Below are 23,554 nucleotides of genomic sequence, written 5' to 3' on the forward strand. Positions count from 1 at the left end.
TTAATGCAACGTAAAATTATACGTTTGGCTTTTTTCACCCCTTCCTCCCACGCTTCCCAGAACCACCACCAAGTGTCGAATGAGAGACCACCTTTCACCTTCCACCGCCGGCGCTGCTGAGCCACGACGAAGTCTGGCAACAGCGCCACCTCTCCGTCACATCACCGCAGCACATCGTCCAGTCATCGCTGCCGCCGAAAAGGCCACGCAATGTAAGGGTACAGCTGGGTTTATAAACTACGCAAGTCACAAAAAACGCAACGCGAGCATCGGGCAACTTTCAACTTCAAAAATTTCAGCTTGCTTTTCTACATCCTTATTTAAAGTAATGGACTCCGGAAACTTTAAAAGACGCAGATTTTATGTGCATAAAACAATAAGATGCTGTTTTTATTATATACATGACGTTTATACATTCTAAACTTTATCACAGGAAAATAACATTTTAAAATAAAATTAATGTCTATCCAATATGTTTTAATGGTAAATATGAATTATCCTATTAAGTTTTGGGAATAAATTATTTTTATACTGTTTTACTATTTACAGTCGTAGTGTTCGTGAAAACTTGTGAATTATATCAACACAATGAAATTTCTTGCATAATTTGCGTGTTTCGTTGTAGTGACATCGCAGACCTTACGTGGTTTATAAACCTGGCCAAAACGACTTGCAGTGAAAGAAGTGCAATAATAGGGAGAACATAGACAGAATTAGCTGTATCTTCGTAAAGGTGCATACGTTACTGAGTAGGAAAAATATTAGTTTTTCTTATGAAGGTAGGCGTGTGTCATATTTTCCATTTTAATAATTGAAGTCGTAATGAGAACATCCCCACCACTCTTATATCTGTATAAAAATAAACTCATTTTTTGTTACCATGAAGTTACACTAATTTCTTTCTAATATTTTAATTTAATAATGTTTGCATCATGATTGCATCATACTATTAATCTTAGCGAGATAATTTCAAACTTATAATATTAGCCTTTATCCGGCTTGGGTATTTTTTTCAAACAATAACTTTAGAACGACACCCACTTCATAGAACAATATCTACATTATTTTTTCCCAATACCTTAGTTCAAAAAATATGTGCCCAAATGTGAGAAATGAAGACGTTCTCCAGGTTTGTGACATTTTTTTCTTGATGTATTGTGTTTGAAGTTATCTTTATTAGTGATTTAATACGCATATAAAATGGAATCATGAGTGTTGAAGCAGCTCTAATGTACATGCAAAGATGTGTAGGTAACTTTAATTATGTTAAAAAAAAATTATGTGCGTCTCTTGTATGCTGACTGGTCAGGAGAATATGTATTCTATATTTGAAATCGTAGTAGATATCGAAAACAAAAATTCTCATCTGTACCGCCCTGCCCACACCACCCGGGTGGAAGTGTTGCCCCCGGCACTAGCTAGCGGACAGTGCAGGCAACCCGCAACACCGGGCTGTTCATCGGAACGCCGAGCCATTATTCCCGCAGGCGCAACAAGCACGCACCAGAGATGTTGTCGGTGTCCCACAGTAATTTCCTCTCTCTTAAAATATCGAGGTGATTTGCACAGTTAACATATTATTCGACAATATTCACCACCTCTAACAACAAATGCAATCACCAAGCTTCCGCCTTTACTGAGGGTGGTCTGTTACTTCCCGATCGGCAAGGTTCTTTGATACTGGAAAAATCATGTTCGTTGGCTCCCATGAAAATAAAGTTTCAGAGTACTAGAAAATCATACAACGTTGGATAATCGTCATTTTATTATCGGGAATTCTTTTTCCGATTATCTTAGAATATAATAAACCCCTAGAAGCTTCTAAAGGAATTGTGAGGCAAGCTCATGTTTCTAAAATAATGTGAAACAGTGTAAGCTGCAATCAGAAGGCAAGACTTCGGACATTCTAACACTCTCCCTTTCCTTCCCCAACATTTGATACACCACTGATACTACCTTTGTCCAACACACTCCGATAATAAAATACTCAAAAAATGCTTATTGAAACAAAACTTTACAGCCGTTTAATTAAGTCTAAGTCCAACGGAAAATTTAAAGTGTAACATTCATGAGTACGACGATTGTTGGTGTAGTGGAGGAGGGGGGAAAGTAATGAATAAAGTAGTCATAAAACTTCATCTAATTTAAGGTTTTGTCGCCATGTTTGCTACAATTGTAAACGTCTCTGTCATGTAGTTTATTTAAGTTGAGTTTAAGTATCATAATTTAGTTATGAAATTACTTTCTGAAAACACATGCCAGCAGCAGCAGCACTCAATGGCATGTTTGTTTGTAGCACACTTGCATACGTACCTACTTTAGTGCTTGCACACTCCTATTCTTTTACATTCAGACATTAACAAACATTCTCATACTCTTGCATATCTATAATCACCTGTACACGTGCATACTTGTACATATACACATGTTTCAAGTATATGGTAAACATAAAACCACTTTTTTGTTGTTGTTCCAATGAAAGTAGTAGCAACAAAAAAAGAATATCAATTGATTTATATACCATATCATCAGCATGTACTGCTTCAATTAAACAAAAATAAAAAAATTGTAATAAAAGTACATGATAAATTTGAACATTCTTAAGTAAAGCAATACAGGTGTACGCAATAAAATGTCAGGTCTATATAGGGTTTCATTATTTACAAAACCATTCTGGGATGGGCCTTTCAGAAGTAGTACCTGATGAATATATGCCTGTTTATTTCATTAAGATTAAGTGTTATTCAAATATATAATTTAACCTAGATTAAATAACATGTTTCTCTCCATTACATGGAAATTTTTCAACCAATGGTAATCAGTACTTATTGTTTTAATGTATACTATGCTAACTTTCATATTTCCAAAGTATTATAATGCAAAGTTATAAGTTGATTGTCTAAACATATTAGGTAATTAAGTGTTGTTGTCAAATTGGGAGAAAGTCTTTTCTGTCTAAACTAACTATGTATAAATTATTTCCACATATATGAAGTTGTGTACAGCTAATTTCAAAAATTAAACAAGACAGGTCTATCTTAATGTTCACCAAATAAAACACAGACGTCAAATGGATCTTCACCTCCCGAGCCTGTTACAACTCAGCTCCCTTCCCAGTCCTTAGCTATCCTTTCAGGCTTGTTGTATCGCTGACGTACGTGACCATGTGTTTGAATAGCACGCCACTGCAAGAGGGTGTCTATTAGCAGTGCCTCGCAGCTGTAATTTTAAACAATACTTTTTTTTTGCCCCAAGTGTTTCGTGTCTAGCTGACTGAAGAAAAGTGTCATGTTTTATTGTTTTATGTAAATTATGTTCTTTCACAAAAATGTTGCCTGGCCCAAGTGGACCCAAACTTGACCGAACATCAGGGGCGCAACAGGGAGGGGGGGAAGGGTATTTTGCCCCCCTTCTGAAACCTTGAAGTGGGGGCAAACGGGGGCAAAGAAAGTGCTGTGTAATCAATTTTTAGATGATAAAACTGCTTAAATAGCACCATTTTCCACCTTGAAATACAAAATTTCCCGGGGGAGGATAGTTGATTCTTTATAAAAATGTATATTGCCCCCCCTTTGGAAATTTAGTTGTTGCGCCCCTGCAGAACATGGCACTATTTTTAATATTAAATAATAAATCACCGTTTGTTTTTTGATAACGAGGGTGTGGGGAAATATGCCTTAATTTTTACAAGTGCTATGTGTGTTTATCTCCAATAACCTATGGCACGTAATCAAATAATTATAACGGTAGCTATGTCTGGCATAAAGATGCAATGATGCCTCGGAGAGCAAGCCCTTCCGCCTGTCTGTCTTCACCACTGGCCGAGGAAATACACGCCAGCACCCCGGGGACTTCATCCGTCGCCATCACTAAGTAATTCTGTTCTAATTATTTTATAATCCCAATTGTTTTCCCACTGTCCTTGGGGCCTGCCTCGGGCGGCAGACTGTTAAGTTAAAAATTTGCTTCCTCTCGATCGACGGGACTTTGATACCAACGGATGTGTACTTACGTATGACCACGAGGGTGATCTGTACCTCACCTTAACTGATTCGTGCTATAGGGCCTTTTAACTGTTTACTTTGAATGTGACAGCGGGCGGGCTGTAATTTTTAGTCATTAACAAAATACGTGTTGTGAAACCTAATGTTATTTCTTGGCCACGTGTTGGGCGTGTGGGATGCCTCAAGAACCCACCGTAACATGGGTATAGCATGCCCGACACTGAGAGCAGGCAAGGTCCTGGTAAAGTAACTCACATTCAGAGGGGTCAAATATCGCTCCCACATGGGCGACATCACACCTTGAGAGGAGTCTCTGCTGGGTTCCTGTTCCCCTAAACATACGGTGGCACCCACTTAAAACTTGTTGAATCAAAACCACCCTCCAAGCATGCAACATATAAATCCTTGCTGTTATATTTGCTCTAAAGGTGTTGTAATGCTTTATGGCAATCATTTTTCTATATATTGTTACCTTTGTATCTTTGAAAAGTTTGTTATATCATGTTAAAGTCTAAATTAATCCTCGGGTTATTATCTAAAACATATGTGAATTTCAAGATATATAATAACATTAGAAGTATTTTGTACATGCAGACAGAATAAATATGTATTGAATATCAAAAATCACACACTTCGGATGTACTTATTTTTATTGATGTAGTAATGTATTGATTATTTTCTTTACAGAGTTCATGGGCAACGGTACTGTTTGAATTTAAATTAAAAATTCTTTTCTTTCCTAAAATTCATGAGGGGAAAAAATTGATAAGCCAACATGATTAAAACATGCTGCATGAAATGAAAACCACACTAAACTAATTCAGCTCAGGGTTAAAAATGTTTCATTGAAAAGATTTTTTCCCCCCAGGTAATGCTGGAAAGCTTCCAGCTAACGCTAGGACTGCTGCTGCTGTTCTGTGGACTAAGAGTTCCAAAGCTGGATTGCAAGACTTTAAATTACTCTGATTAACTACATGTGTATGTGGATATCTATACTTGTGCAAAAATAAAAGGAGAGGTAGGTTTCCTAAATCCAAATCGCCAATGAATTACCATTACCAATCCTCCTAAACACAAGATTAGTTTTATCAAATATGTATTTATTAATTAAAAAATTTAATGACACATGGAATCAGAGAAAACATTGAAACCATAATTACAATATACCTACATATTTTTTACACTATATACATGCAATGATTAGTTAACAAAATTTCAATTAACTTGCACTGTAACAGAATGATGTTATATTTAAATGATGTAGAGTTATAAATAATATTATCACAACCTTTATACACCAACAGATAACAGTTTTTAAATGACTATAAAATATAAATAGTACAAAACAATCTTTCAGCATTCCAGTTCTGACAAAATATGGAGAAAAATAAAAGTAAACTGCTAACAGCTCTATGTGAAGAATAAGAGCAAAATTAATGGCAGGTTATTAATATTGTTGTTGACACTTCTGTAATAAGTACTACGGGTAAGACCATTTTAAGATTTGGAAGCTCTAACTACAGCCCCCATCGACAGCAGTACATCATGGAAGCGGAAATAAAACATAAAGCTACATTTTTTGTAGACACACGTTTTGGTAAAAACACACATTAAGAAAAGGTAAATTAATTCAACCCACCATCACCGATCACAGATGAAAAAAATACACTGTCACTTTGGTCACCAAATACCAAGTTCGAGGATCAGAAAATACCTGAAAGCTGCCCTGCAAGCTAACTGCTGCAAAAAATTGACAACAAATGAAGTTGTGAAACCATCCAAAGTCTTGCTTCTATAAAAATCTTTGATCCACTGGTACGACTTCTCAGCAATTCAACCCTATAGACAAGACTGAAAGCACCATGGCATAGATAAAAGATAAGGGCAGACTGCAGCCAAACTATAATCATGATTCAAGAAATGATCAACAATTAAAAATCTGCAGTCAACCATAGCAGTGAATTACACTAATTAAAAGATACATAGTAAATACCCAAACTTAATATTGCAAACTACAAGACAAGTCATTACCGAGATCAACAGATTTTGTAAACAATAATTTGTCCTCCACTATAACAATAACAATTGTAAAAAAAGTTACAATATAAAAATTAATATATTATGAAAATGTGGACACTAAAGATAGGCATTAATCAAGCAAAATCCAAATCTTTCTCTTCAAAAGCTCCAAACTAAGAGAGAGTAGACAACAAAGAGATTGTCCCTGATTGGCAGAACAGATGAGTCAATCATGTGGCCAAATGGCCAAACAGCCCAGCTAGTTGGGAGAAAATTGGTCTCTGATTGCCCAAAAACTTCAGATAGTCTAAAGCACTTCACATTCAGGTTGGGGAAAAGGTACCCGCAGAAGAGTCTCCCCTTTCTATGGGTTGCACCCTTAGTTTTGGGCAAAAAAATCTAACATTATCTCTTGTAAGGGTCACCCTCGAATATGAGATGCGCCAAAAAACTGTCTCCAGTAGGATACAATTGAATTCTTTATGGTCCATATCCCAGTAAGAAACAGTACTGATCTCCTTCATCTTTCCCATCTTCAATCTTTATGACCCTTCCTCCCCCCTCCCCCTTCAAACTAGCACTAACTAACAAAAAATTACAAAGGAATAGAATGCTAATTTTAGTACCTGTTTTTCCCTTCCCGACTTCTCCAAAAGAGAAAAGCCTGCAGTCTATTTCCTTGTAAATTTTACTTTGTCAGTTAATTCAATAAAAACAAGCATGCCCTTTACAGCAGTTTTGTCATGAATGAAATGCTCCAGTAGAAAGCGTAGGAAATCTCACACAAAAACCTACCGAGATAGACATGATAATTGTGTACGGTGCCCCCAGTTCAACAAGTAAGAAGGGGGGGGGGGGGGGAAGAACCATAAACACTGCTGCATGACCACCAGCACTCACACAGGCACGCACTTCCTCCCACTCTGTCTCCCTCTGGCTGGTTTATTTTTAGATTCTACCTGTTCCCGAACACCAGCAGACCTGGCTTAACAGCGCTGTTCATAATGCCTTACACTCACTGCTGAGATATTTTAACTAAAACATTTCATATTTACTCATGACATATTTATTAAAAACCCAAAAGAACATTTTTGCATATGGGTAGCAGTATATTTTATTAAACGAAAAACCTGCATAAAATCTGTGATCCATATGCGGGTAAAAATCTGAAGATTGAATCCTCAATAATTGTCAAAACCTCAATGGGTGCAAAAGCTTTTTACACAAGAGCATATCGAGATGATATTGCAAGAATATACGTAGTAAATTTTACTGCACTGTGTAAATTTTCGGCATACACTTGAAAAGTAATGGACTTGTTAAAATAAGTACATAATAATTTTAATTTAACAATTTTAATTTACAGCTTATCATTGGTTCTCAGCCGACTAGCCGCACAGTAACTCTTAACTTTCAGAGATCTTGGGGATAAATCAAAGGCCATGACTGTTGCAAAGGCTGTGAGTTTATTTTAGTTGCCAAGTTTCTTCATCCATAAAACATTAACCATAACAAGTCATCACCCAGTACTATCAATGTAAAAAGTATGTACAATATGAGTTTAATAATGCAATACCCTATCCGCCTCCATATCACACCTTGTTAGTCTCTCACATTGGAGTGTGGGTTCATGCCCGCGGCAAGCCTTTAGACAAGACGAGAGGGACCGCAGCTCAGTCTGAGTTACGTTGGTTTGTCACCAGAGGTGGAGAAAGCCCCGTCTCTGTTGGTGGCTCTGTATTTGTAACCACGGATCTGCAGCAATGTTGATAAGTTCCTAGTTCATTCCCGCGTGTCACAATTACGCCTGACCATGTGAACGTGAAGCTATGCCCCACTTATTCGCGCTGACTGGACTGACGATATTAACGATACCATGTGCCTCTGCTCACCCGTAAGAAAGTGTTTATGTCCATCTTAACAAGGCAAACCTTAACGAGAACTTGGCTGACCAAACACAATGAGGTAAATATAAGAAAAGACAGGATTTTTTTTAGGTTTGTGCAAGTGGCAAAGGTGGCCCTATCTTTTGGAAGCTGGGACTTTGAAGGCAGGTATTGCCCACGGATATTTAGTCTGAGACCTCTCAATTCTGACAGCCACATTGCAAGGATAACCGACACCTTCCCAAGTCCATCCAACTGGCTGTAAACATATGGTTCAGTGATAGTACATACTTTGGAATGAGCGAGGAAATTTAAGTAGTTCAAGACTGGGTGATAAACTTTTCACAAACTAATTTTAAAATTTAAACTAAATGTAAAACTTACAGTGAAACTATGTTTTTCACAATTATTTGTTGTCCAAGAAAAATTGATGCAAAAATCGAGAAAAATACTCAAAAAAGAGAGATAGACTTCAAGGTACAAGAATAATCACAGATTATCTTTTACATATAAAATAAAAAAGCATTTATGTACTAGTATGTTGCAGAAAAGAATAAAAATTTATGACTAAATCTACTGAGTTCCCTTTGCTGTATCTAATGACTATCAGTACTATCACATATCAAATTATTCAATGTGAATTCAAATTTTTAAATACCCACAGACCCCTGCAAGATAAGAAGAGAGAAAATTTAGAGTTGCCAGATGTAAATGCTGCCAAAATTGCAAAATGAGCCTGTACCTGACCTTGGCAGTTGGCACTGCTACAGAAACTGAGGGGTTCCTTCAGCGGTGCAGTTCACAAGTAAAACTAGTTCATCTGCTCTTGTCGCCCACTCCGATCAACCACTACACCCGGACTTTAGAAGAGAGAGTTTCCAAGAGTTCCAAGGACAATGGTATCTTACGCAAAATTGAACGGTATGGAGTTTGAATTGTTTAGAGGCAAAAATATCTGATGAAGAAAAACTGTCAGTTAAACACACAAGTTGCAGACTATCATTCAGTTACTAGTAAACAGAGCCACCGTGAGGAAGTTAGGGGTGGGAGTGGGAAAATTACTGGGGAGCAAGCATCAAGAGGGCCCGATTATGTTCTAAAATATTAATTACAAGTTATTCAGTTTTATTCGGATCATATTTATAGTTATGGCCACAAAAATTTCAGTCTTTAGATGTATGGGGTTGAAAAATTTGTACATTAAGTAATGGAGAGACAAGGGCCGAAATCATTATTTGCCCCCGGGCCCTTAGTTTTTCTCAACTGCCCTGCTAGTAAATACTATATGCTAGCATAATAATCTTTGTTTTCTAAACAGAACTTAATTTAAATTTCTGTATTGTTCCCGGCTAACAGCCTCATCCCTTTCTTTGCAATTCTCAAGCTTACTATCAACTACTTCGTATCCTTCCCCCTTTGCACAATACATACTAAAACCCATAATGGTGCATGTACACATACATAAAATATTACCTTACTGAAATTTTTAATTTATTATGTATTTCATTTTACAGCTCCATGTGAATCATGTTACTCATATACTTTTGAGTAATCGAAAATGTAAAAAATTTGCAAACAAATACATGTAAAATCACAAATAGAAAAATAAATAATTTACTTAAACTAGAACAGAATCCTTTCTAATCTTAACTCAAATTTTGGAAATTCTCTTACACAAAAGTCATCTCATGATTTGGAAGTGCCCGTACACAAACCGACTGGCAAGTAAGACCTGATTCCAAATTATGTAAACTTTATTAAACCTTATTATACATTACTAGTACCAATACTTTCTTTTCAAACAATACAATTTATCATCTATTTAAATAAATTTTCTTCTGTACCATCACAATATAGCACAAATTTTCAACTTAAAAACATTCAGATTATTTGAAACATTTACCATGTGTGTGTGAGCTCAAATTTTAAATTCTTTAGCTAAATCCTGCGAAGCTTTGGAGAAATGAAAGAAAGCTAAAGAAGTACAAACAAAAAAATCCTAGCCAAACATAAGCTTTTAATTATAATTACAATTTGTAGGGTAAAACTCAAACAAAAAAAAATAATAAAAATAAAAAAATACCCTCAAATTATAGAAATTTTCAAGTTACACTACAGTATAACCAAAGCAATTATACATTTTTAAATGTGTTAATGAAGAAAGTGAATCTCTTAAAATGTTGTGAACAAAAATCCAATTTAACTAATTACCAATACAAACAATAATAAGATACATACTTAAAGTACCGTATTTACTCAAATAATCGCCGCCATCGCTTAATCGTCGCACCTATTGTTTGAGGTAATGAATTTGGTATTTAAGATTCTTCCCATAATCGTCGCACCCTTATTTATTGACGGCGACTGGGGCGCGACACGCGAATGGATCAGCCGTAAACACAAAGGAACAGCCTGCTTTCATGTGGCGTGTGGCGCGAATGGAACAGCCGAAAACACAATGGAACAGCCTGCTTTCACGTGGCGTGTGGGGCTTATCATTGGTCCAACCTTGAGCGGCATGTCCTTATTGGCTGTGTGGGAGGAAGGAATGTGTGCGGAAGATAAAATGCTGTGATGCCATTGTTTTATCTCGTTTGCGTTGGAGTGGAAAGTACCGGTAATTGCAGAGTTTGAGAAAGTTCATTTTGTAAAAATATGGGTAAATACAATTCGTATACTGCCGCTTTCAAGTTGCGCGTAATCGCAATTGCAGAAGAGCACGGAAATCAGGCCGCGGAAAGAGAATTTTCAGTAAGTGAAAAATTTGTTCCTGACTAGCGAAAACAAACAGAAAACTTGAATAACACGTGACAACAGCGGCGACTAAGATGACGTTGATGTCCCGGCAAATGAATCTAATGCATCAGAATCTAGTTCAGACAATAAATAGATAAACTTTGGTTAGTGTTGAGACTGAATGTGTTTTATAAATGTATTTTGTTAATTGATTTTTTCGCAATTTTGTGTTTATACTATATTTTTATTTTGCCAAACTTCTTGTAACCAAAAGTTGTTTTGTTTATTATGTACGTATTGTAAATAAATATTACGTATAGGTACCATGTACCTAGATATTAACTTCTTTAATTTAGCATTTTCAAGCGATTTACTACAAAATTTTACTTAATTTTTTTTTATTTTATTTATCATCACATATTGGTCGCACCTCACTTTTTTTCCCATAAAATTTGGTAAAATTGCTGCGACGATTATGCGAGTAAATACGGTATGTTCTAAAAATATAGCCAAAATTTTAGGCACATGTATTAAAAAAAATCAAACAATTTTGAGAAGGTCCTTACCAAAGTCATGGCCAATTGCTTAAAAACATTTTTAAATACAGTGTAAACTCTATATAACGACACTTAACGGACTGAGCATTTTTCTGCGTTATAGAGAGTGGTCGTTAAATGGAGAGAAATAAAAGATATAAGTTTACTATTCTATATTAATATGTATTTACTAATATAGTACATATTTTACACACGAACATTAATTTTCATACAAATAACAACACTCATTGCATATAGTCTGTTATCTTCGTCTGATGGTTTTCGCTGCTACAGTATTTTAATTGTATTTTATTAGGTATTTTACTGATATCTTGAGATACTGCCGAATCACCTTGATTATATAAAAAGTAATTTTCTAATAGTTTCGCTGCATCAAGTGCTTAATAAAACTTTTTCGTCAATACACGAAGATTTTCGTTTACTCGTCATGTGTTCAGTTCGAAAAACTGTAAGCAACTGCGAAAATGATAACGTGTAACAACTTGACAAAAGTCTAGTGACCGAAGTAAACATGTGCAAGTTCATCATACAAAAACAAAAGACTAGGGATGGGACGAATCCACATTTTGGTCGAATCCGAATCCTTGTTCGAATCCTCTGTGTTTGTCATCGAATCTCGAATCCCAGTCCCACACTAAACTTCACCACATGTTATTAAAAAAAATCACACATTAATTTAAAAAAATTACATAGGCCTATGTATTAAAAAAATTCACATGTGTATTTATAAAATTATAAAATAAGTGCATAGTGTATACACCTGATATAAAATAGAGACAAATAACCTCAAAAACCACACACTTAAGTTTGCATCTGTCTAATTCTCTGTTAAATTAATCCTTCCTATGTTTTCAATAAAATACGTTTGTATAACAGACACCATTTTAAAAAAGTTACGTTTTTTCTGCAATATTATATTATTGAAGGTCGGAAATGATTGAGTAGTTATGCTAATTGACAAAATGCACCGTAGTTTATCTTATGTTTGTGCTATTTTCGTTACCTTTATAATATAGTTTAGGTATAGAATTTTCTAGAGCTGGACAACCTCAGTTCTCTGGTTTCGAACCGAGCCGAACCGAACCTCATACAGAAATAATTGTTTTTAATTAAAATGAACAGATGACCAGCACTTTGGTCTTTAATTGAGTGGTGAGAAAGAAATTCTCCAGCCATTTGTAAAATGAATACATTATATAGCTTAGCTTATATATATATATACACCAACTTTTAATTCATGAAGAAGTTCCATCTAAATTTCAAAAAGACTATCTTCCTTTTTCAGTGTACACTAACCTACATTTAAAAAAAAATATATAATATTATAAAGATGACGAACATTCAACATAAGGCCACATAACATATTTTTGTGGTAGACATAACCTAACATTTTTAATAAGTAAAACTTTTTAATAGGACATTAAAAAAAAAGTAGAATGTGAATTAAGTTACCTATCTACATTACAAAACCCGCTGATGTACTGTTTTCTTGGAAGAATGCTGCTCATCACAAGAAACTTTAGTAATTTTTTGGGGTAGTTCTGGGTCATCTGGGTCGTCATTATCTTTTCTCCATTTGGAAAACTTAAACGACGTAAGTCTGCTCATCGCAAATCACCTCAAGAACAATAATATTGTAAATTTAACGTAAGAAGTGTGGTTATAGAAATTTGTGTCGGAAAAAAGAAAACACGAGAAATAATGATGGCTGCCGCGACTACGCTAGTCGACTTAGTACCGTACTGTAAAATTTACTGGACCAGTACTTTTAATAAACAAGATTAAATTAATATTTTCAGTACCTGACTGTTATAACCAAAAAGGCCAAAAAAATTAATACATCCCAGTAATTAAAAATACGTAATTTACGTAATCATTTCCTACCGCATTTGTCTTGTGCTAACTTGATCACGTTAGTTTTGCCGAAATACGAGAGTTCTCGTACATGCGCTTTAGTTTAACGTATGGGATACTCAATCTTTGGTAATTTTACAACACTTTTCGTAAACGCACTATATTTAAAGGTATAATATACAATACCTTTGGCATTTGTACGATAGTTTATAATACGTAGTACGAGAAATGCATACAAAATTCTCTAAAGTAAACAAACAACAAAGCGCGCCTATATGAAAAAATGCTATGCGAGTTATGCGACGATTAATAATTTTTATTTTTATTTTGTCTGCGCTTGAAACTGTTGAGGCGACGATTATGCGATTAAAGTCGGAATATTACAAGTAATGGAATTTTGTTGTGTTGTTTTGTGAATGGTCTCAAATGGGGGTTAGAAAATTATAAAAACGTATTTTTTTTTAAACGAACGTTCAGTTTTTCGAAAATATTTTAAGAGGTTTCGAACCGAACCAAACGTAAGGGTTCGGTTCGGTTCGAAATTTTCGAACTTCGCCCAGCACTACAATTTTCAATTACTACCTAAAACTCTTAAAAACTCACCTCGAATCCCACCTCGAATCCCACCTCAGATCCTACGGATCCTCGAATCCATAGGATTCGGTATATTCGACGAATCCAAGATTCGAAAATCCCATCCCTACAAAAGACATAATGTCTTAGAATCTCCGGTATGTCAGTCAAAGTAAACACGTGCTAGATAATACAACAAAATAACAAACAAAAGAACTTACACAGCTGCAGTTCTTATCAACTTCAGCAATTTAGGAAAGTACTGCATAATGATTTATAATGCCGTATTGTTGTCGTTATATAGAGTGAGCGTGACGCTATATAGAGTGTATTATTGTATAGAAAACAAGGTAAACCAACCAAAGTCAAGCAATTTCGACGTTTTATGGAGTTTGTCGTTAAATCGAGTAACGTTATAAAGAGTTTACACTGTATGTTGTTGTACATCATAATTACAAAAATCTTCCTTTCAAATCATGTAAATAAAAACATTTTAACAAAAAAAGAGCTTAGTTTTCATTTACAGATGAGAGATCTTGTAACGTGCACAACAGCATATGAAATGAATTTTGAGTACCGTATTTTGTAGAAAACCATTAAATAGCGAAGGAAAAAATAACGAATGCTGAATAATGTGATCACTGAAAAGCCAGAAAATATGAATACCAATGAAAGAGTGGAAGACTAATAATACAGGCTCTAAAATGGAGAATCCTTGGAAAGGCCAGGATACAAAACGAAGATAAGGTACAAGAACATGTGGAAAAAAAACTTTATTCAAGTGGTAATTGAAATGTTAGTTTTTTTTTTCCAGACTCATACTTGCAACAGAGACAAAAGTAATGAAGATGAAGTAGAATGATATAGGTACACCTAAAGTTGGGTTGGCTAGAAGCTTACTTTATTTACAAACCCCAAAACATCTCTACATTTTCCTTATCAGATAAAATGTGCAATAAGAGGGTTTCACTCATAGACTAATAATGTAATGATAGTGATCGACAGACTATTGTCTTTTGTACATGAGGCCAACTATGGCTTAGCGATTTGCTAACAGGACTCTCAAATTCAGTTGATGGAACCAGGTTTTTAGTGTTGGATTACAAATAGTACTTCAACAGACTAATTATTTTTAAATTATTAAATGTAAAGTATGTATTAATTTGGTACAGAACATATTTAAATGCACTAGTAATGAAATATCATAACCTTTCCGAGTGTACACTCGGGGGAAAAAAAGTGTTGTGATATTTTATAACCTGAAAAACATGCCAGCCATGACACTCGATTTTGACAGTACTATTTGCAAACAAGCCTTCCAACAGCAGGGCCACAAATCCTTGCGTGCACGATTAACGCCCTTCATCAGTCCACGGTTCCACTGTGCACGTTCAGAAGGCCGCCATCTTCTTCCTGTCGATGCGCTGGCTGCGCTCCTGATCGACGCTGCGCTCAGAAGCCCTGAGCCGCGCAAGCTCCGCCCTCTTCTCGCGCAGCCGGCCTGAGAGCAGGCCGTGAGCCTGGGAGCCCTCTGTGTGCCGCGCCAGCGATTCCTGCAGCCTGGCCGCTTCCCGCTCCGCGCGCCGGATGTCCTCTCCCACTCGGAGGCTGGCTACGTTGAGGCCTCGGCTGGTCTCTGACCTCAAGTTGTCCTCCGCGCCGCCCCTGCCCTTTTTGCCCGGAGGTCCTTCATCTCCCTCTACGTCAAGACAAAGCAATGTTTCCCTCAAACACAGAAACTACACAAAACATTTAGCCATAATATAGCAGTTTCTGCCATATAGAACCACATGGCACATTTCACATAAGACAGTCAGATTTACATAAAATCTAATCAAAATTGGAAATTTCATTTGCACCATTAAGTAGGTCAAGGTGAGCAACAGTTTTAAAGTTAAAATAGAATTTCAATGTAAATAGCAAATTTGAATAGAAAAAGTACGTTAAAAAAAATCTTTCCAAGCATTTTTATACTAGTATAAAAATTATATTTTATCAAATACTTGTACATGTTTACTGGTTATAATACAAAAATGCAACTATAAAAGAAATATGTTTTAGAAATTTTCTATATTTTTTGCAGCATTTCGCTTATCATTAGTTTTTTTCCAGTTATAAAAAAAGTCTTTATTGTTTATTTTTCTAGCCATCTGATATTATATTATTCTAATGATTACTATGCATTTTGAAAGGAGGTATGGTCAGTTATATTTGCCCATTAATATTTTTAAACTGAATATGTTCACATTTATATTGTACAATGATCCTGAACTGCAATGTCTTAAGTTACACAGTGATATGCAACAGCTTCTCTACACTTTGATTACAGTCAAGTGTTTGTTATTTCAAAGTCTAAATATTTGAAATCAAATCAAATATTTATAATAAAATTTAGAGATGGGTCGAGTCTTGGTTTATCGAGTCGAGCCGAGCCGAGTTGGGTCAGATTGACTGGACTCGAAAACCGAGTCACATATTTTATCATGTTCGAGACTCGAAACACGTTTCGAGTTAAGTACCAGCATCGTGACATTATAGCACTTTATTATAGGTTGTCTTAATGTTTTCGCCAAATCATTAATACAGCAAGAAATGATAATGACCTTCAAACAAAACAAAACAAATCCCGTGCAAACCTAACCTTGCCCGCTACCGTGCTACGGCGCTATAATAGGTACAAGTGCAACCAAACCTAGGCCTACCTTCATTTTTGAACGTGACGTCGTAACGTGATTTTGTCGATAGTGGCGACAGTTTATAGGACAAAATTATGTCACATGACCATTTTATATAAAAAAAAAAAAACTTGGAAAACAGCGTGCACTGTTTTCATTTTGTTTTTCATCCTGTGTTTACTTCAAATACGGTACCGCATTTGTTTACAAAATACGTCAATGGATTTTCACTGAAGAAAAATTTGTTGCAAAACGCACATATATTAATAATCATCACGTTTATCGTGCCCCATTTATAATAACTCGTATAAACAAGAGATTTCCGTAACCTAAACATAAAATAATTATATTGTAATATTTAGTAAATAAAAGCAAGCCGTGATGCGTGAAAGTGGCTGCGTGTTAGGCCAACCAGCCTTGCATTTTGGAACTAAATTTAGCTGTGATCCGCTAAGCAGCGCTGCGTGTCAATAACGTTTAGGATAAAATTACTTTCTTTTTGTTTGAATAAAATATAATAATAACAACGCTCATGCATTTTATTTGGCAATCAGTTACTGATCGCCAAATCAAATGCATGAAATATTTATTTAAAAACATATTCATATTCTTGTAGTTGTAACAAGTTCCGGGCGAATAATCTTGCCGCGGAAAGTGTATTTACATTGAGAATGTGACAATGTGACAAGGCCTATATCCCTTGAGCTGTTTGTTCATGTGGGGATCTGCCGGTGGATCGGAAAAAAAAAAGTTACGTAACTCGGGAAGCCTTTTTTTCACAGACGAAAGAGCCAAACTCCCGATCGTACATCTTCGTTTTTTTTGGTTCATTGTAAATAAATATGACGGTGTTGATAAAAGGAAATACCATAAACAAGGCAACAGTATTTATTTGTATGCCGCCATGTTTTTCGTTTGCAGTGTGTCCGTGAATGTTTATTTTGGACAACTCATGATAACTATGGTCAATTAGGTTAGGTTAGTTACATTATAAATACTTTAAAACATCGTGGACGGTTGATTTGGTTAGGATAGCTACATTAAAGATACTGTGAAATCATGTTGAAATAAAGCTTAGTTTTTTATATTTAAATAACATAATGATTTGAATTAATCACTTAAAATATTTAAATAACATAATGATTTGCTAATTAATCATTTAAAATATTTAAATAATGCAGATGCATCTTGGATACACAATTTTTATATCAATGGGTGTAGTAATATTTTATTTATCATATTCGACGCAAAAAATTATAAAATTATGAAACTCGAACTGACTCGAACTCGACTCGACTCGAAATATGAATTGCTAAACTCGGCTCGACTCGACTTGAAGCCAAAAAACCTCAACTCGTCCATCTCTAATAAAATTACTTTCAATATTAAACATTTTGAATATTCGCACAGGCCTAACAATCACACCTGGGGCCGCTTGGTCTTGGGCATGGAATTAGCAAAATCTTGCTCATACACACGTTATTTAAAAAACTTTTTGGGAGACATAAAATTAATGAGTACATATTTTATAAACACACATTTATGGCTTTACATTGCATTTCATTTCAACGACGATGTCAATAGATACGACAACACTCAATGCACGGAACAAGAATATTGGGAAAGAAATTTTAATTGCATACAGCAAAGAGCCATTTCAACATTTTCCTGAAGTGATTTGGAGAAGCAATGGAAAACAAAATCTGGGTGGTCAGACAGGGATTCAAATCTGGGTCCTACTGAAAAAGAGTCCAAAGCTGTTAAAAAAATTCATCTATTTTGCTTATTCTAGGATAAAAATCTACGAGTTTAAACCTTACTGGGAATGTCAAGTGATCCCGATATGTTCAAAATTCTGCAAAATAACCGCAGTGGATAAACAATGGCTCCAGTAAAAAAGGAAACCCAATCCTGTTATAGGAACACAAGAAAGTGACACCCGTTGAAATATAAAATTAAAAAAGGAATTTATAGAAATATCAAAAATTAATTTAATGTCACACATGGTTATAATTATAAAAATTGACAAGCATTAAATAAAACAAAATTACAAATTAATAGACGGTTCTATAGGGATGGGTCAATCAAATCTTCAAATATTATCAAATCCTTAGTATTCAAATAATTTGATATTCTAGGGAAAATATTTGAAGGAAAATATTAGTGAAAATAAAATAACTAAAACATTCAACACAGATAACCTCTGAATTTTATTCATTCAATATTTGTCTCCATGCCTATCTTGTCTACATTACCAAAGATATTGTACTTTTAACATGTAATTAATAAATATATTTACATTATATATTGATTCTAGAAACTTAGTTTGTAAAACAACCATTTAAAGGGTTAAATGTTCCTACACCATAGTTATAACTTAAAAGGTTAAATGTTTCAAATGAAGTTGATATGTTCCATTTCTTGTACATTATTATATTTTGGATCTTAGAGACTTGGATTTGGATTTGATGGGTATATTCAAGAACTCTTTGAGATACGAATTCCAGATTTGGATTCGTGATAATTGGGATCTGACCCATCACTATGGCAACCTCCACACAATTTCAATACAATTTCAACACAATTTCAATACAAAGTGGTCTAATAAATTTTGTGTTATAACATGACTCATCAGCAGCCCACTTAATCATAATTAGACCACAAACAAGCCACCTAGCCTCAAGTAGCACAGTTGTTTCTCATGTCACTAGATGCAACAGAGAAGATTTCCAATGAGAACAGTTGCAATGTTTCGGGAACTGACATCTGTTCCTGTCATCAGGCACAGACTGATATTGGACACTGGAAAACCATGGGTTTATATGTTAGAGCTCCTCGTTGGAAATCTTCTGTGTACGTCCGTGCTATCATCGTGTTGTCCATAATACTTGTTAAGTTCCATCGTTGGTTCTGTTTGTCCAACATCAGCTGATTCAGTCTTGTTTTCTGTGAATTTTTTATCTTCATACTTTTATGTATTTTTGATTTTCGGAATTTTTCCATGACAAACTGTGCAAAACTGCAATGGCGTATGTCCACAAAACTTCATTAAATCAAAATTTCCCATTGCATGAATCATTAAAAAAAAAAACCCGTTAAATATGATGTAGGCCTAAAAATAATTTAAAACATTTTTTTGAATTTTTCAATATGTGAAAATAAATGATTATTTATATTAACATTTATGGAATATATTTTTTGACTTGTTTTAACTAAAGTGTAGGAACAAAGTAGCTGCTTAGAATATGCCTCTCTTTTTCTGTCCAGTGTATGTGTACTTGATAAATGAGGCAAATTTCCCCCCCCCTCCTTAGTGTGACCTTTTTTTTCGAGAGCGGCACGAGGGAGGGGGGCGACAAGATAATTGTCTGAGCTGGCACTATGCTAGGAGTGTGAGTGTGGGCCTGTATCCCTTATCATACACTGTGTATTATCCACCAGAACAACGTTGACCTAGGCTGTTTGGCTTTAGGAGTTTTTGCTGTTGAGTATATGACCAGATGTTTTCCAGAGATTTATATAAGTTTTTTTTCTTCACCACCTCGTTCTGAACGAAAGAGCAGGCATGCTCTGTTTCTAGCTTCTGATCTGAAAACTGTAAACTTTAACACTCCTGCTGTGTTTTGATTTTTACGACCTGCAGGACTCTTCTCTGTAAAATACTTTAAAATACTTTAGCTGATAATGTGTTAGTAATGTTTCTGAATTACTGTGTTAAATCCGGCTTTACTAAATTATTCTTCTCAAAATTTACGTAGCCATCTGTAGCAAAAAAATTCACATAAATAGCCCTAAAAGATTATGAAAATCCCATGGTAATTTTTTCCTTGCCCGACGAGAAAATCTTCTGTGATCTCAAATTTTTTTCCAGACTTTCAAGATCCCGCACAACAGTATTCGTTAGGGTTGTGCGAATGTTCGGTATACCGATACCGAAATCGAAATTTTGCTACTTTCATTTTCGATTTCGGTAAGAATTTCATCTGTCGAAGTTCGTTTTTAGCTAAATATTTCGAGCCAAACGAAAGTTCAATAGCTTACTGAAGTTCGTTTGTTCTAGTTGAAAAAGAAATCGTAATTTAATAAAAATGTACAGTAGAATACCGGTACAATAACGTACCTTATTATAAAGTATATTTCACTTAACAAATTTTTTTTAAGTGCCCGCCAAAAATCGTATCTTCGCCATGCAAAACGGTTTCAGTTTAAAGTATCATATTTTCACTATAACGTATAAATTCTACTAGTAGCGTGGCATTACTACACCAAAATTTACTTAAACTGGTAAATAAATTTCCAGCTAAATGATTTATGTAGTAGAACAAAGATACACAAATATCACCGCAACGTATTTTCTAACCTCTAAATTCTCAAAACAAAGTTAACAAACAGTTGCGCGCACAACCATAGATTATACCGTACGTAGTATGCGACATGAGCAACACAACACCATTCGATACATCGAAAGACGGAGGTTTGAGAGAAGTATTAATTATTTAGACAAAAGTGTTACGCTACGCTAAAAATACTGTTTGATGTCTGTGCCGGGATTGTTTATTGTTATTGTTGAGTTTATTTTCAGGTTACGTTATTTAGACACCGCATTATATTTGTGCTACAATATGAATGATCCTGGAGATAAAAAGAAACGAAAGCAATTCACGCTTAAGGAAAAAGTGGATATACTCAGAGAACTAGACAAGGGGAAAAAAGCAAGTCGCAGTTGCGAATACATATGGCATTGCGGCTCTCCTGTAGCTATTTATTTATATATTTTTTTCTCTTTGTAAAGATATGTATGCATGTTTCAGTACTAAGTACAAAAACTTGAGGTACCTGTAAGTACTTAGCACTGGGATTCTACTGTAATGTCTTTATATGATTTGCTTGTTATTACTAATAATGTAATAACATATGCAAATCATATAAAGACATTAATTAGAAAAAAGATTTCCATTAAGATAAATTTACGTGGTGATGAAAAAAACTCACGTTAATGAAAATACGGTAAAATCATAATTTGAACAAACATAATACAGTAAAATCATAATTTGAACAAACATGGCAGATAAAGTAAACAAAATTCAACCGTGATTACAGTAGGCCTAGGTATCAAAACAAAATCATGCAATATTTGAAAAATTACCTGATTCATTTGCTTTCAAACAGTAGTGTAGGTACTATATTCGTAAAACATACATTCCAGAACTGTTAGTACACTATTTAGTATTTACCGTATACACATAAACAAAGAACGTACCTACTTTTATTCGCGCACAGCCAAACAAAAACATTGTCGTCTGCTTTATTTAAAATTTACATACTCTGACTGGCATATAAAATCCTCATAATATACAGCCAATTAGACAAAAAGGTCAACAAGTCACTTGGCAGCAACCATTTGTTATGTTTTGTTTTGACCATGTCCCTTGCCTGGTTTACAGCTTCCTGAGCTAGCCATGTGTGACAGTGGTGCAAGATGACGGCCGTTCCGCAGTAGTCACGTGTTTTTTCATCAGTACCATGCACGTGATAAATATATTATCATAGACTGCGACATTACGACTGTAAAGGAAATAGTCTGTGCGCTGAAAGATCTGGATTGATTCTTGAAATTTACGAGTGACATGGGGCTGTGTTGTGTGGTCTAGGGCGGATGTTGACTATATTAAATAGTAATATTTATATATACATCAAAAGGTACAAAAATGATTTATGTAATAGAATTTATTACTGAAGAGCAAATTTTGGGGCACTTTTTTTCTTTGTTAATTAAAAAATTTCGCTTAACTTTCGTTAAGAATATATTTATCTCATAGGAAAATTCATTTTCGTTTCACTTTCGCGAAACTTGATAAATTTTCTTTCACTTTCATTTCGTGTGGATAAAGTCACTTTGGCACATCCCTAGTATTCGTAAATGACTGAATATTAGTTTTTTCAAAGTATTATTATTCAAAATTGAATACAAATAATAAACTATTCGTTTTGATATTCGAAAATTCGAATATTCGCACAGGCCTACTAATATGGGAACATTACATTAAAAAAAAAAAAATTTTTTTTACATTTATCGTGAAATGGATTTTATTTCATGGTATTTAGTGGTTAAAGAAAATTTTCTGGATCAATACGTAGAGTAGCAGGTTTTTGAAAATAAGGCGAACAGGAACTGAAATTAATTGTTGGTTGGTTAGGTTAAAGTTAGGTTAGCTGCACAGTATAAAAAAAACACAATATTCATCTTCCAACTATTGTAGCTGACTTAACTCAAACCAACACTACACTTTAGTATTATTTGTCTGATTTCCCAGAAGCCACCACACTACACATTTACTTTTTCTTTGCCTAAGTGTTTGTTACATGATGCGAAAAATTTTTTTTAGTACAATTCTAATCATTCTTACTATTTAAATTTGATATTTGTATTCGAGAATAATTTGGAATTTGTATTCTATTCAAACTAAAAAAACTAATTTTCGCACAGGCCGACCAATCTGCATTTCTTTGCATCCGACAACTGATGTGTGCATAACAGATGACTGCCTGTCAAACACAGCTCACTAACAGCCTCTCAGTGACCTGCTGGTATTTTACCTGGTTCACCATGGACAGGTTTAAATGGCCTTACTTGACTATTATACTTACGTGGTCTGCAACGCACTAGAACAACACTACTTCAAGTTTTTAAAGCATATAATATTCCTACAAACGGAAAAAGGACCGAGATACACGCAGCATTGAGACACAAGGATGCCACATACCCTTTCTACCACTCAAGGTGGTGTTTAGGAAGTCAAACACATTCTTGCGTTGCTGCTTGTCCCTCTCGTACATTCTCGCCCGCTGCTCTTCCTGCTTCTTCTGCAGACGTTTCAGTTTCTTCTCCACCTTGAACAGGTCTTCATCCCCACCTGCCTGCTCCCTGAGGTTCATGCAGTGGTCTGGATGCAGAAATAAAAACAGCCCATTTCAAAACAGCTCGGGCAGAAAATTAACTTTGACTATAGCATTGGGCTTAACAAAATGGTGAAGCCCAAAAAGTACAGTAAAAGGTATTAATCCAGAATGTTTGGGACCACAACCATGCTGGATTACTGAATTACTGATTTTGCTGGTTTATTAATGTAGTTTTAATGGGAATACCAAAGAAACACTAATATTCAGGAACATGGTATTTAAAACAAATTGAAATAAGCTACTTCTGAGAAAAAAAGATGAGCATCAATATTCTCAGAAAAATCAGTATT

General features: G+C 35.0%; 1 protein-coding gene across 1 annotated transcript in view; it reads right to left on the reverse strand.

Moving 5' to 3' along the window:
* Positions 1–5,090: 5,090 nt before the first annotated feature.
* Positions 5,091–23,554, reverse strand: part of LOC134536390 (zinc finger CCCH-type with G patch domain-containing protein) — a 42,933-nt gene continuing 24,469 nt past the window's right edge. The window contains exons 9-10 of the mRNA XM_063376126.1: positions 23,069–23,248; positions 5,091–15,328 (exon numbers count right to left, since the gene is read on the reverse strand). Of these exons, the coding sequence (XP_063232196.1) occupies positions 15,021–15,328; positions 23,069–23,248 (488 nt within the window). The 3' untranslated portion in view covers positions 5,091–15,020. The remainder of the gene's footprint in view (positions 15,329–23,068; positions 23,249–23,554) is intronic.

The sequence above is a fragment of the Bacillus rossius genome, chromosome 1 (genome assembly GCF_032445375.1).
Source record: "Bacillus rossius redtenbacheri isolate Brsri chromosome 1, Brsri_v3, whole genome shotgun sequence".
NCBI classification, from domain to species: domain Eukaryota; kingdom Metazoa; phylum Arthropoda; class Insecta; order Phasmatodea; family Bacillidae; genus Bacillus; species Bacillus rossius.